Source organism: Anas acuta, chromosome 12, assembly GCF_963932015.1.
Source record: "Anas acuta chromosome 12, bAnaAcu1.1, whole genome shotgun sequence".
NCBI lineage: Eukaryota > Metazoa > Chordata > Aves > Anseriformes > Anatidae > Anas > Anas acuta.
Window position 1 is genome coordinate 6,781,221 of NC_088990.1, and position 16,193 is coordinate 6,797,413.

General features: G+C 44.7%; 1 protein-coding gene and 1 long non-coding RNA gene across 2 annotated transcripts in view; both read right to left on the bottom strand.

Annotated features, from left to right (window-relative positions):
* Nucleotides 1-5,094, bottom strand: part of SLCO3A1 (solute carrier organic anion transporter family member 3A1) — a 129,295-nt gene extending 124,201 nt beyond the window's left edge. Inside the window, exon 1 of the mRNA XM_068695381.1 lies at nt 4,369-5,094. Coding sequence (XP_068551482.1) covers nt 4,369-4,563 — 195 coding nt within the window. The 5' untranslated portion in view covers nt 4,564-5,094. The remainder of the gene's footprint in view (nt 1-4,368) is intronic.
* Nucleotides 5,095-13,688: 8,594 nt separating this feature from the next.
* On the bottom strand, nt 13,689-16,152 carry LOC137863138 (uncharacterized). Its single transcript, XR_011100710.1, has 3 exons — nt 15,322-16,152; nt 14,902-14,987; nt 13,689-14,785 (listed from the first exon to the last, which is right to left on the bottom strand). It is a non-coding gene; the product is annotated as an uncharacterized lncRNA (long non-coding RNA).
* Nucleotides 16,153-16,193: the final 41 nt, after the last annotated feature.

Below are 16,193 nucleotides of genomic sequence, written 5' to 3' on the forward strand. Positions count from 1 at the left end.
GTAATTAGAACATTAAAAAACAAAACAAAAAAGTATTTAGAACATCTACAACGGGGAGGAGGAGTTGTGCACCAAAACCCCTTAAAAATCCCAACTCCAAATTCTGCTCTTAACCACTCAGCTCCCTGGTGTCCATCTCACAGGACCCTATTTGTTTCAGGAGGAGCCCTTTGACGATCGACCTCTGTATTTATCTCTAATACTTCTTTTTCCTGAATTTGGTATTTGAAATTCTTCGTTACTCTCCCAAACCCGACTAGCAATAAAGACCAACAGAAGGAGCCTGTCCCAGATGCCATATAAGCGTACACTATCTCAACTGGACTTACACGCTACTATTTTTACTGCAGATACGTTAAGAGGGGTTTTGCAGGCTGTAGCCGAACACCGCTGTGCAGACAGAGCTATAGCGGGAGGTTAAGCGTGGCTTGAAAGTTTTCATTCAGGAAAACCAGAAACAATTTGGCATTCATTCCCACACAAACACCGGGGCACCCTCCTTAGGAGGGACCAATTATTTTCCTTTCCATCTCATGCTCAGGCCGGTCATCCTCTATCACTTGATAAAGCACATGAATAGCTGCATTCAAAGCTGCAGCAAACAGAGACATCTCAGTGGAGCTCTGTAAAAACAGCTACCCAGAGCACACCAAATAACTGCTTCTCAACGTGCTTCCCATATGCGTGCCCTTTATCTAAAGAAGCCCGTGACTTTGGCAGATGTTGGGTGCTTGCAACTAGGTCAGTTTGAACGGGAGCGAGCTGAGGCTAAAGGCTAGGGAGAGAAAATTAAATTGCGCTCCTGCTCCACAAACTGAGGCTGTCAGAGCAAGAGCTCTTCGCCTTCTGCTAAAGCAATGATTTCACCACTGGCCAGGCAAAAGATTTGACTGGCAGGGTGATGAAATGCCTCAGCGATAAACCATCAGGAGCACTCGGAGCGCTACTACCAGTGAAAATACACCAAAATACAGTGCTTGTAGGAATTCGGGGTGGGGAGGGGATGGGAAGGAGCTGTTGCCAAGGTATGTGAATCAGCCTTATCAAAATCCTCATCGGCATGACTGATCACACTGCTGCAGTTGCCCGAAAGGCACAAGGCTCCGGCTGGAAACAGAGGTTCCCATCCTTCCCTGGCGCTCCCGGCTGCATCAGGTAATGCTCAGCTCTCTCGTCCACAGAGCTCAGCTCCCAGAGAGCAACCCCGGGGAGATCGTCTGGGCTTTTCAAAGTTGCTGCTAAAACCCTGAGCAACTTCTGCAGCAGGAATGCCTGCAGACAGCAGCATCTTCCCCAGCGCCACTGCAGTTGCTGGGAAATTCAAGTTTCCAAAAGCACGCAGGAGTAATTAGATGAAGCCAAATAAACGCATACACAAAACCTTACAAGAATATGCAAATAATAGGGTGTATTCAACAACCCCAGAAATTAAGGCAGCGGCACAGGCTTGCATTTGCATAAGCTATGCAGGATATGGCACAGAGTCATTCTGGAACACGTGCAGTTTGCAGGCAGCAAGCCCGATAATTGACAACTATTCTGGAACGTGGCATTGATCAAACATCCCCTAAAACTTCACATAAAGAACCTCAGAGACACCACACTAATTAAACATAGGCGTCCACTTTTGGCATCCCAGGGTATTTTCATTGCTGAGTTCCCTGGGAAAAGAATTGGACTTTATAGATTTTTATCAGCATTTATTATTTATAAAGCCCTGTTGGCAAGCACAATGTTTTATGAACAAATAAAAGTGAATGATCTTTGCTTCAAAATGACATAATGAATGAATGTATACTTTGTACATACATTCAGGCTGGCACTGCTACTTTATTGTGCAGAGAACATGGGAAAAGGGAGTTGTTACATCTCTAAAAAGATTAAGAAGTAAGAACAACCACTTCTAAATTTACTGACTTGAAAGCCAAGCCCCAAACTGAGCTCCTCGATCACTCCTAACAAGCTGAGCCCCTGCCTCGTTTCCTTACCAAGCTCAGTTTTTGCCCTCATCATCTCTGTGCAGAGCCAGGCAGACAAAACCGAGGAAATCAACTTGTCGCCGTATAAGGCAATAAAAAAAAAAAGCAGAAAGGTTTCTCTTCCTGAGTTGCAAATAACTAGGGAAAGTCGTACATGTGGCCAAGCAAAGCAGAAGTATGAACACAGTACTCGGTCACTGCTGACAAGCTAAAATTAGTAGTTTATTCAACTGCCCAGAACAACACACCGTGACTGCCCCCACAGCATCTCCCTATTTGTCTCTCTTTCTGTTTGTTCACCCGTTTGTCTCGCCTGCTAATTTGTCCCTCGGGGAGCAGCCCAGCACTCGGCTGCTGAGCCTAACAGCCCTGACTTACACCAGGAGCCTGAGTGAATTAATATTCACTCGCAGCCACACCTGGGCAACTCTGCAGTGCCTCCACTGAATTCTCTCCCAAGACAGCACCTGAGAACAGCACCTGGCCCCACAGGACGCTTGGTCTGCAAAAATGATTAGGTCCTAGGTACTTTCCACCAAGCATTTTTCAGCTCCTGCTTTTGCTCCCCCACGACACCTGTAGGCACCGCACTCACACGGATTCACCCTCCAAAGACAATTCCATATTTGCATCCGATTATTGTATCAAGAACTGCGTGGTATTTGCAATGATGGGTGATAAATTATACAGGGAACAGAGAAACATTTGCACAGTGCAGCTGGGCCACTGCTTATGCATGCTGTGGATTGTTTGGAGTTTAGTTTTCTTTTTTTTTTTTTTCCCCCTATAGAGCAGTTGGCTGTTACTGTCTGTGGATCTGGCTGGCCATCGGGCATGATATCAGGCTGGGGAGGATACAGTGCACTCCCACCAGGCACCCTGAGAGTGGCATGGGGCAGGGAAAGCTGCTCTGTAGCCAAGTTAAATCCTCAGAAGAAGGAGCTGAGACTCTAGGAACTGTGACGGCAGCACATCTTCCAGGTGGTACAGCTGGAGTACGTTAAACGCTCCAAAGGAGCAAGAGGCAGCAAGTGCACTACTTCAGTGCAGAGCATGCTGCAAGAGTTGGGAAAAACGGGACAAGAAACGCTAGGCTGGTGAAGAGAGAGCAATGCAAAGGGGTTTGAGGGAAATGCTATGCTCAGGGCTTTCTGCCCATCCTGCGTGGCAGGTGTTGGGGCACTGTAGCCAAGTGTGCCAGTACACAGTCCTCCAGCAGATCCATACATTGCCAGCATACTGGTGCCCACCGAGTGGCATCACCCCAGTGGGCTGTTCCTTGGCCATTACTGTAATGAAGGATTATCACACACTCCTAAAGAGAGACATTTCTCCTAAAATTTAAGTGATGCCCACCTCTGTCCACACAGACTTACAGAATTTAGCTCAGTAGAAGCAACGCAGTTTCCTTTGGAATTACAAGCATGTTCCAAACTCAACTGGCACGCTTTATTATATGAAGGTGACTGCAATTTTCCATTGCATATTAATTGAGAATATTAACCACATTAATTTTAGCCACATACCTTGAAAAAATTACAGATCACATCCAGTACAAATTTACATAATTAGCTGAGTGCCAGAGCGGCAGCGCTAAATGCTGAGCACAAGTACAGAACGTGGAGCTCTTACACTTACTGTATAGCGTATTACGTATGTGGCCTCAAAAAGCCTCGCAGATTACAAATACATTTCTTTTCCATGGAAACTCTAACTCTCAAATCCAGCGAGCTATTTTGAGAAATTTAAATCAACTACACGCTCGCATCTGCTGGAAGAGCACCGCTCGCTTGTCACAGGCTGTCTCCCTCTGCGTGTACTCGGAGGCACGAGCCCAGCCTCACGGACATCTTTCCAACTCTTCTACTACAGTTCCGACACCAGATCCCAACGCATGGATCCAGCACAAGGGCTCAGCATTCAGTGCGAGGACTTATTTTGAGCGCTCTTTACCCAACGCCGAGCAGCGGAGACTTAGGGGGCTGCTGCACTTAGCGCTGCTGCACCCCTCGGGGAGGGCAAGGAGAGCGAGTAGGGGGAAAAACGAGCAGCAGAGGAGGCAGGAGGTGAATCTCCCAGCAGATTTCCCCGCTATTTACCGAGCACAACCCGGGCAGGCTGCCGGGGAGCACCGGGCACAGCCCGGCGGGCACAGCACCGCTCCGGGGAGCAGCCCAACTTCCAGCCGCACACCGAGAGGGGCGGCAGGCAGGGAACCCCTCGGCAGTGCTGAGTCATTTAAGCCGGGAAAAAAATAAAATAAATAATAATAATAAAAAATAAAATAGGCTGCTGGAAAAACGCGCCTGGGTGCGCTGCCCCCCTCCCCGGGGGGAGCTGCCCCGGGCTCACGGCAACTTCCCCGCAGGGGGAGGGAGCCGGCACTCACCAGGTAGGCTCCGACGGTGCCCTGGGCCAGCATCAGGGCGCACTCGGACACGAGGAAGAGCTGGATGCTGGAGAAGCAGGACACCTTCCTCCGCCGCCTCCGCTGCCGCGGCGCCCCGGCCCCCGGGAGCTCGCTGCCGCCGCCGCCGCCTCCACCTCCACCGCCGCCGCCCGCCGAGCCCCGCTTCCCCGGCATCCTCCCGGGCACCGCCGCCGCCGCGGGATGGCGGCCCCCGAGGCTGCTCCGAGCCTTCCTCCTCCTCCTCCTCCTCCTCGGGGTGCCGCTCACAGCAGCAGGAGCAGCAGCAGCCCGCGGCGGCTGCCTCTCCGCCCGCGGGCTGCTGCCATGGCCAGCTCGCCGCCTCCTCCTCCTCCTCCTCCTCCTCGCTTCTCTCCTCCCCTCGCCCTGCCGCGCTCCCTCTCTCCGCCGGATCCGCGCCCCCGCCGCCGAGGGGCGGAGGAAAGGAGCACGGGGCTGGCGGCGGCTCCACAGGGCTTGGCGGCGGCTCCGCGGAGCCCAGCGCCGGGACGGGGCCGCTCCGCCTCCTCCCCGGCCTCCCCCGCCGTGCCCCAACGCGGCCCCGGCGGTTTTGGGGCCGGGCTGGGGGTGAGGGCAGCCCGGGAGGATCCCCCAAGCCCCGGGCTGGAAGCTCCGGACACGGGGTGAGGGTGAGGTCCGTCCCCCCCCCAGGAGGCCCGGCCCTCGTCTTCCTCCTGGCTGCCCCGGCTTGGAAGTCCTCGCTTCGTGTCCTGCTGAGGGGTGGAGGGAGGCACTATAAATACCGCATGTTGGGAAAAATAAATAGCAGTGGGTTCATGGAATATCCCGATTTAGAAGGGACCCACAAGGATAGAATCGTACAATCTTTTAGGTTGGAAAAGACCTCCAAGATCATCTCATCCAACCTTTAGAATAGCACTACCAAGTCCACCGTTAAACCATGTCACAAAGCTCTATGTTTGGGCATTTTTTGGAAGACCTCCAGGGAGCTCCTTGCTCCACACAGGACCACCCAAAAATCAGACTGTGTGTCTCAGAGTGTTTCCCAAATACTGCTTGAACTCCAGGAGGCTCAGCGCTGTGACCACTTCTCTGGGGAGCCTGTTCCAGAGCCCAACCGCTCCCTTGGCAAAGAACCTTTTCCTAACACCCAGCGTGAGCCGCCTTCTGGCACAGCTCTATGCCATCCTCTCAGGTCCTATCACCGTTCACCATAACGAAGAGATCAGTGCTTCCCCCTCATGAGGAAGCTGCAGGCCACCACAAGGCCTACCCTCAGTCTCCTCTCTGAGTTGAAAAAAAGCAAGTGACTTCAGCCACATCTCATGCACCTTGCCCTTCAGGCCCTCCACCATATTTGTAGCCCTCCTTTGGTCACTCTCTAAGAGTTTTATGTCCTTTTTATATTTTGGCATCCCGAACAGCACACAGATCTCAAGGAAGGGCCTCTCCAACACAGAGTAGAGTAGGAGATGTCCCGTGTTGCAGCACCACTTCCATGTGGACAAGCTTTTGATCTGAGGCCTGTGCTCCGTGGCCACAGCTGTGTGTCATTCTGATGATGGCTTTTGTTGTCACCCCCACCTTGAGTTCTAATTTCAAGAGATATCTTCTTTTAAAAACCACTAATCATCACTTCTTCTATTACAGATCGCATTCCTTCTTGACGTAACAGCAAAACCTGATCTGCTTTGCTCTTCAAGCACACATTTCCAGTTCATTTCTGGCTAGACATGGGGGGCTGCTGCCACATATTTTTGTTATTCAACTCCCAGCTAAGTGGTATTGAACCATTTAGTACTGGTATGAAAGTGGTTTTTGAGAAGAACAGTTTTCTATGGAAACAGAGGTTATGTTTTTCAAAAGTAACAACATGATTTAGATCCTAAATTTCATTTTCAAGGATGATTTAGGCTTCAAAACTCCTAAATACTTAGGAAGAAGCCTGTGAAAATGGAAGTTAAGAACATCCTAATTTCTCACAGCATTAGCTAGTCATCACCAGTCACACTGGGAAGTCAAAAGAAGCATTATAAAGGAACTTACTTTTCACCCAGCAACCCTGTTGAGTTTCTTTTTCCAAAATGCTTGGGGGATTTTTTATCTTGCTCTTCTTTTATAGTACTTTCAATAAATATGATGCTGAAAAATTAATGTTGAGCAGTCTCCACCTGAGTTGATGAGCCTTTACCCAAGCCCGGAACTGCAAACCATTGCCTGATAGCCATGAGAGACCTGCCATGCTCAGCTGTTGCCCTTTGCTCATTAGCTGCCAACATCTCCCTCACATGCTGAACTTCAGCTCTTTGCAAGTTCTCTAGAACTTCTGGGTTACAGTGGGTGTCAATATCTGTCCCAGGGCAATGGTCTCCAACACTGATGGCCCAAGGCAACAGCACCAAACAGTTAATGAGGAGAACAGTCTGGTAGCTGGGTGGTCTCGGTTTTAATGAGGTGTGTATTGGTCTTTCAGACACGGAGCACCTCAGGAGGTACACATCAAATGCTACCTGAGGCCTCAATTGCCAAAGTTTTTGCATGAGGTCATAAAAACTGGGCTCATCACATGTTTCTGTCAATTCATAAGGTGGCTGCTTTCCATCAAGAAAAACTGGTTCTTCCACCAAAAGAAAAATGAAAAAAAAAAAAAAAAGAAGCCATTTTCATGAATTCTCTTTAGATGAGAAAATTGCTCATCTCCTTCCTGTTTATTTAGGGACCACTTCTATAAAAATTCTGGTGTTAGAAGGCTAGAAAGGTCTCTATCTCCATATCTCCAGATAGAGAGATTCAGAGACTAATTCAATTAACATAGCTAGACAGATGCTTTGCTGCAGATGGATTTTATAGCGCGTTATAAACACGATAGATAATCTAACGGACTTCTTAATGGGTGAAAATAGAACAGTGTCTCTTAAAACACTTGAAGATTTAGAATTATGGCAGGAAAAGTCTTGCAATTCCCTGCAAAAATAAAGTTTTGGAATTTGCTGGTCTTGCCAGTCAGCTTTTGGAGGCAGAGCCAGCTTATGCTCGGTTATGTGCTAAAGGCAGTAAAGGTCTGAAAACACACATGTAACCCACCAAATGTGTACCTGGTGACCCGTGTGAGCTCCCACACATGCTACTATTCAATGCATCTATTCAAGCTAGATAGTTTAAAGCTCTTGAATATATATATATACACATATATATGCAAGTGCCATCACACATCATGGTCACGTCTTAGACATCCTGTTGTAGGAGTTTGTCCAGGAAACAGATATACTGCTTGCCTGTCAGAAAGAAAACAGCTGCTATAAAAATCTAATACTAATTATCTGAAACATCTGGTTAGTTAGTTTATTGCAGCAGAATACAATTATCAGTTAAATTGCCGTCCAGAGGAGACAGAATGCCTGGATTTTTTTCTCTTCTTTATTTTGTACACTTGCACTTATCTTCGTTAGAAAAAATACTTCTGTATTGCTCTGCTGGAAGAAAGAATGGAGGTCTTGTGTCTCCAGCCAAGTACCTCAGTAGACCTAAGCTTGCCTCCTGTGAACTTTTAACACACCGCATTCCTGAGGGATCTAAGTCAAGTGCTTTAGGGATGGACAAGTGAACTGTTTGGATTTAATAGTTAATTATTGTTACACCCAAACAGTTTTTCTAGTCTAAATTGACCCAGCTTTAATTACTAATGTGTGGAATGCTAATGTTCATGGATTATCATTAGCACAGAAAGGACTTTGTAACTAGAATAGTCCCTTTTCCTTAGGGCTCAATAGTTTTGTCAACACAATTCTCAGCTATTTCTCTGACCAAAGCAAGCATTAACAATTCCTCCCCACCCCTCATGATAATTTAAATTAAATTTCTTGCAGTCATCCTGTCAGATTTTCATAAACACTTGGATAGCTGGGAGGCAATGTGCTGTCGTAGATAAGGTTGAACACTACAGACTTAACAGAGTTGGCTCCCCTGAGACATTCTTGCTATATCTTGTCTGCTGGACATCTCCATGTTGAGTACCTGTGGGTTTGTGTCAACTTTCACCTTTGGGTAACCTTAGCAGCTGAAGTTTTCTTGATCTATCACCTTATTAAAACATTTTTTTTGTTTAAATTGTTTTGTTTTTCTCTCCCTCCCCCTCCCATTTATGGTTAATCTCAATGAAATTTAGCTATTTAGTCGTGTTTTGTTACAAGGCAGGTGTAACTTATTTCATCTGTATCTAGAACCACTACCTGTGTTTTATGGGGGTCATGATTGGCATGGGAGAAGAGCTATGAAGGGTTGACGGCTTTAGTGAAGCACTTAACTCAAATCCCACACCTCAAGGGCAAAAGTGCAAACTTAGAAAGAAAATTCAAAGTTAACCATCAAGCAGTGTTGGTAACAGGAGGAAGAACAGGAGAGTAGTGAGTTTCCTTAAGTAGAGCTGGTGGAAACCTCTTCTGTGAGATGTGCATCTCTACAGTTGTCATTAGAGCCATATTCCCAAACCCTCTGGATTTATTTTACAGTTCGGGGAGTTAACGAGTGCCTCATCCAGTTCAACCACACTGGAGCAGCAGTGGGCACCCATTGTACCTGCTCTTGCTGAGGATGCAGCACAGAAAAGCAAGGAGAGGTGCTAAGAGAAGACAGTAGTCTCATAGGAGACACATCCGTCCTGTGGTGTGAATCAAAAAAATTCAACAAAAGCAGTGCTACAACACTAATTATTATTATTATTTATTTTGCCAAAGCTGCTCATTGCAGGGCTCTGAGCATTTTCTGCAGGGCGACTGTTTCATTGCTCTCCTTGACACTGCTGTACACTGGGAGCTGCTATTAGAGTTTGATACTCACCCAAGTGTCTAAATCCTCACCCTTCCCTGCAGCTATGGTTTTATGACAGGTGTTTGTACAGTGCGATATTAGGGCTTCTCTCTTGCCCTGTGGTCCTGGGTGCCAAGCTAGTTGCAAATCACTGTTAATTTGGTGTAATTGTGAGAGCTACAGAGGAATATCATCTTGAGAGCCACCTTCGGGGCACGCCTGTGGCAGTCTGCAGGCTTGATGCTTGTTCTGCCCTTTCATCTGGCAGAGTAGATGCTTCCACCTGGCTGCTAGGAGGTCATAGCGCAGCATTATGTGCTGGAAAATAACGTTCCTGAGAGGCCTGCTTTCTGCTTTATTCAAAATTATGCCAGTGAAGTTAAAGTCAGACGCAGCTGTCTTGGATATCACTCTCAAACTACACCCATCTGGGTTTCTCTCTGGGACTGTGCAGCCACGTTAAGGCCAATTTTCATTTGCTTTAAGCTATTTGGATGAAAAGAAAACTCATGTGCTGCCAAAATGGATTTGCATGTAGCATAAATCGTGTCTCCTCAGCACTCCTGCCTGGTCCTACTGCGCGCATTTGTCTGAGTGAAGGCTTGGATGTAAAGGAAGTGAGGAATAACTTCAGATATGTTCAAAGAGCAAGGAAGAACACATAAATAAATAAGAAACCCCAAGATGCCAGCCAAGAGGCTTTTCCTTGGGATTTCTTTGAAATTGTAATTCTCTGGTGCAACATCTTGTGGGTCACCTGGCACAGGAGGGAGGTGACAGGAGAGGATTTTGATGATCTACCAGCATGGAAGGGGAGTATGAGTATGCACATCAGCCAAGTGTGTACAGCAGAAGGGAGGGTTGAGATGGGTACGGCATGTAGATGGATCAGCAGTCATCATTTCCAAGATACCACGATGCCAGCAGCTTTAATGCAATTTCTTTCTATAAACACTTCTGACTTTACTGCCTTGCTATTTTGAGTCCTGCTGGAGACTTGGACTCATTAAAAAGGCATTTCCTTCAGACAAGCTGATTAGATAGCTGTTCCTTCCCCCAGATGATGAAAAGCTGGAGAACACCTTAGTGAGACTAAAAATTGCAGAAAATTAAGACACATTATTTTAACAAGAGGTGCTGGTTCACCTTGAAATCTCCTACTACGAAAACAGTTTAAAAAAAAAAAAAAAGAGGAGATTCATAAATGCAAGAACTGGATGACATGTCTACAATCTACATTGTATAAATCTGGCTCCTAACCTCTAATTATGGTTTTCCCAAATAAATGAGACTCAAATCTGAAGGGAGCTGAGTAATCTCTAATGTCATTGACTCCACAAGACCTGAGGGCATGCGACACTTTTACAGGGAAAGTAAGCACCCAGCAGGATCGTAGTCTAAATGGGAATCAGAATGACTTCTGAATTAAAGCAATGTGATTTAGCAAGCACAGTATAATTGTGGAGTACCTGCAAATATTGACATCAGCCTGACGCCTCATTTAGTAGGAAAGTTAATTTGCAGAATCAGAAATTGAAAGGCAAATTACTGGACAATAGACTACCACTTTTCTCACTGTTAATCAGCATCTCATAAGGAAGTGATTGTCCAAACTATAAGGTGGTACACAAGAAAAATATTTTATTTCTTTATTCTAAGGATGAGACATTAAACTCTAACTCTAGGAGATAATTCTATTTAGTCAGTCAAAAAAAAAAAGAGTGGGGGGGAAGAGTGGATGTGGGTGTGAATTGTTATCTGTTTGTATTTTACAAATTGTTGTGTATTTATGAAACAACTAAGATCCCAATGGCAGGAACACCTTATTACAAATGTTCTGCTTTCCTGCCACTGTCACACTCCGGAAAATGTTCTTGGCCAGACTCATCCGTGGCTGATGATGCAGCAGAAGGCAATGTTCCCTGGAGTCAGTAAGAATTTGTCTTCCAGGTGGCGGGGTGGTACAAGAAGTGATGGTGCCATCTTTTGTGTAGGAAGTCACACCAAGCTCTCACACAGGCACAGTTGCTGGTGATACACGCTACTTCTGCCCAGCTCCGAGCATCAGTCTTAGTGTGTCAGCCCAAAGTTCATCCCTGGGATTACATCGTGGCCCTTTACTTTGTTTTTCTTTTTTTTTTTCTCCCCTCTCTCTGCTCACCCCCCTTCCAACAACCACTTTCTACCTCATAAGTAACTTCACGTAATAGCAAAATGCAGCAGAAGTTTATATGCAAGTTTTCTGTGTGTTTTGGACCATGGGGGCTGTAAGTGCTTTGAAAGCACCTAGGGTTCTAACCAGACACAAAACAGCTGTTCCCTTGCACTTCTTGCTAGATAATAATTTGAAGGACCCAATACTTATAAATCACATTGGCTACCTAATAAACAAATTATGTACAAAGCTACTCAACAGCATCTTGAAATCTAGCCCTGTGTGCACAGCCTGTCTTCCTGTCGAGCCTTTTATTTACTGTCCACGATGATATTCTCTGTGGATCTTGAACTTTTGCATGAATGCTTTCAATCTGCCGTTCATGCTTCCTTTACTCAGCACAGTCATATTTTGTTCTCTGGATGTTATGTGCAGCATGAATCTGTCTCATGACACTGGTCCCTGAATTTATTGAAATTACTGGTGTATCTATTTGAAGAATAGACTTTATCAAAATTTCTGACCTGGTAGCAACGTGTCTTAGGGCTTTTCTGGATTAGCATGGATCTTCCTCTTGGAAGTGACTCTTGTGTGTTATTTTTACAGTGAGTTTGTAGTATTAGAGTCTGTAATACACGTTGCAGCTGCAGGTGAAAGACGTGCCACGTACCACTGTGGGCAATATTCTATCAAGCTAAGATAAGGGTCTTCATGGGACAGTTTTAAGATAAATATAGAGCAGATAATTTTAAAAAGTGTCCTCTGCTCTCCATGAAAGAACCAAGACAATCAGCAAACACAAAGTAGGAGCAGTGCAGGCAGGAGGAGCTGCATTGACAGTGTCTGTTGTGCTGTTGCGTGCCAGCTTCTCCAGAGGGAAACAGCTCCCATAGGCCAGCTTTTAGGGTTTTCTGGAGAGAATCCAGAACTGGATTCTCTCGCCCCATCAACTAATGCGTGACCAGTTACCAGTTCAGTTCAACAGCTTCTTCTTCTTAGCAGCTACCAGTGCTGTTGGGTGTTACCTTATATACTTATGTAATTTCAGTTGAGCTAACTTGATGTAAAAGAACACCCTTTTGTCACCTTAGCTATACCAGTGCCTTCGGGCACCATAAGGTCAGTCACCATCTTTTTGACTGATTACATATCCCCAAGCTGAATAGCGATCTCCTGGGTTCACCTTAATAAGCAATGACGTGCCTTTGAAAACTGGCAGCAACATGAGGATATAGTGAGTATTTTTGCCAAAAATAAATGTTTCTCTTGGGTCTCATACTCTGCTATAAGCTCTTGTAGTAGTTGACTTCCAGCATTGTTGACAGCCTCTGGTCCTCAAGAGGTTCATACACAGCTTAAGGGAAGTAAGTAGAGACCCCAGGAAAGGAGTTAGATAATCTTACTTATTTCATTCTAGAGGATGGTGATTAGTCCTCACCGTGCTTTATTGCTTCAACTTTGAGAGGTAGCAGAATCCCTAAATTCCTCTGAGTCTGTGAAATCAAGTGAGACTGAAGTGTCTGTAACACCCTGTTGTAATAAATAATGTCGGAGTATACTAAATGGAATTTAAGGCAACAGTCATCTGTCATAAACACTTGAACTGAGTGCAAGACGACCTTTATGAAGGCACTACAATAGGCTGCAGACCGTGCTGCTGCTGATTTCTTGAGGAACTGTAGGCATCCGAGGACCCTCGTAGTCCTGCTGCAGCTTTTTTTGTCTTTAAGGCCTTAGCTGCAGGAAATTCCTCTTATGAAGGGCCCTTACAGCATTGCTGTGAAGGAGTCTAATCTCTCTGAAGTAATGATAAAAATGCAGGACTGAGGAATGCAGAGGAGACGGGAGTTGTTGACCTCACTGGAACTCGGATAAGTCAGTGGAAGATAAAGAGAACTGCACCGACCTCCAATATAAAAACAGCGATGCAAGGAAAGGTCAAAGAATTAAAACAAGTCATTTGATAGCACCTCAATAAGGCAGCAAAGAGTTTCTCTACTTGACCTTTAAACAAGCAAGGCCAATTGTGGAAAAAAATGGCCAATTCCTATCGCTTTACAGTAAGTAATGGAGCCCACAGTTTTGGATGCCGTAAAAGAACAGATCTCCTGTGACCGACCCCTCAGCAGAAAAGCAGGATATGAGAGAGGAGGGTTTTACTAAAGGAGATTTGCAAGCCTATTATCTTGATGCTTCTCAAACACAGCCCCATCTGAATCCAATTCTAAGCATTTAATGAACATGGAGAAAACGGAGCGAAATGAAGAGCAACAACAAGAAAAGTCTGACAGATTCTTATAAAAAATGTTTTCATGCTCCACTTTTCATTGACATTTTAAGAAGAAAATAATTGGGCTACAGAAAATGCCCTGAAAGCTTCAACATGAATGTTTGCTGTTTAGGTAGAGTGACCTGCAGGTGAGCACTCAGCAGTTAGTTTCCATTTAAAAAGAGCCACAATTTCTCTCTCCTACATTTGCAGAGTGTGAAGAGTTGTCTGCAAGCAAAGAATGACATTCTGCTAACGCTGAGGGGAAGCATAGCAGAGAATAGCATGGCTAGTTCAAGTGAATTAAAAGATAGTTGATCTCTCACTACTCATTTAAAATCCCCTCCCTTCTAGATTAAGAAACTAGTCCCAGTTTCTTATACGTAAGAGGGGGCATCAAGAGTTTGGACTCATTCCCCCACTGAAATTGTTTATTTACCCAGGGGAGACCACACGCACTTAAGAAATTTACTGCCAGGGCCTAACCTAGTGAAACAGATGGTCTTGAAAAATTGTTTTCAGAGATATTTAGTGGCATTTGATGCCATAAAACCACCACAACTATTATCGTCACCACAAGGATGAGAATTATGTCCCAGTGCCAACCCCAGCTCCCTAATTTCTTCTTCTGGTCTGCGCAGGAGATACATGAGTAATGACAGCCACTTGTGAATATCATCCAGTATCAACCTTCACAGCTGTATCTTGGCTTCTTTTCTGGCGTTCAAAGTCTCTTTTCTGAAAACATCCTGACTATCAATTACCGAGGATATGTTTGGTTGCATAATTATAGATGAAGGACAGTTGTACAGAAGGCAACATATATATCTATGCTAATATAAAAATCTCCCTGTAAATCAATCATAAATGTCTCTTCAATGATTTATGACCAGTATGTGGAAGCTGAGAGATAGCTTTGAATGCAGATTTTATTATAAATTATTTCCTAGAATTTTCATCCTAAAGGCAATCGGTTACTATTATTAATAGCCTGTGTGCATCACACTGAAGCAAAATAGAGTACAACGTCTTAAGACAATAAATAACATCAACAAACTTTCTTGTACAACTTCCTCTGTGTGGATATATATCATTAGTCTTTTCCCAAGCAGAAGAGTCTTGATTCTTTCCTGTCTTAAAACCAAAGAAAAATTGCAGTTCTGAAACAGCGCAGTGAAGTTGTACTTCTGCTAAGAGAAGGAGAATCAAGCTCTTTTCATAAATAAACAAATAAATAAATAAATCAGCTTTTGTAGTATTCAACTTTGTTGTTTTACATAAATTGCAGCAGTGCTGAACTGACCTGTTGGGATCGAAGTTCCAGAGGCCCCACTCTGCCAAGTACAAAGTCTGTCTCCACTCTTGTCTTTGTAGATATTCATTTACCACCTGCACCATACGATATGGTAACGATCATGCACTGATTTTCACTGCAGTCATTCAATTACATCAACATATTTTTTCTTGATCAAGCTGAGTAGACTGCCAGTGAACTAATGCTGCGGTTTGCCAAAATAGCTCATTACCAGATCTGATCAAAGTATTTATATCGTACTTTCCTTACCGTTGTTTTTAGTGAGAGTTGCTTTCCTCGTAATAAACGTGCATATTTGTGTGAAACATTTTGTTTGTGATTTTTTTTTACTGAAAGCAGTATATTTTGTTTACTCGATTTTCTGTCACAATTATTCTTTCAGTAAATAAAAACTACAATGTTTCATACCTTTTATCTATTGTTTCCTCTGCGTTTATCAGAGAAATTCATTGAAAAATGTAAAATCATATCCATTCTAAGCTTCAAAATGGAAACTGAGACATCAACATTTTTGTCAAATTGCTTTTTCTATCTTGACTAATTAGCCAGCTGTAAGGGCAGAAAGTATCTTATAGCTCCCTGTGTATTATGAATTAGTGTAATACTGCTGACATTACCCAGGGAAACCATAATGGTTTTCACATCCTACTGAGCTTTTTGTGGTTTTATTTTTCCTAATAGCAGCATTAGAGGGGCACATTTACTTGCTTGACCTGATTTATGAGTACATTTTATTTGTGGGGAGATTAAATTCTGGTGGGTTGGATCTGTTTGGGTTTCCTCGATAGCCTCTGATTAGTTTTGGTACCGGTAGCCCTCACAGTAAATCAGGTGTCTCAGCTGATTGACAACAAAGTGAGGCTGTGACTCATTACCTGGTAGACGAGCCTTTGCTCGTTTGGTAACTCATTAAACTCAGGAGATTATTTACAATATTTGCAGCCACCCCAGCCACGGTGGCACTTAGGGCACTCAAAATTTCCATATAAAATGTGAAATATTTGGTAGTTCATAGATGACTCATTAAGATCTGAACTTCACGACATGCTTTTCTGAGGACAGCTCATCTGGGTGGTGAATGTGACCCTCACTGAGCTCCAATAGTCACCTGGCAGCACAAAGAATGTCCCCTGCCTTTGTCCAAGGTTAATGTATGTGAGGTTTTCTTCGGAATTCAGTATCTCTGCAGTTCTTTAACCTGCACACTGAAGTGCAACAAAGAAAGTGCATCCCTAAAGACACGCAAGTCCCAGCTGCCATGCTCATTTTTTTGGAAGTCA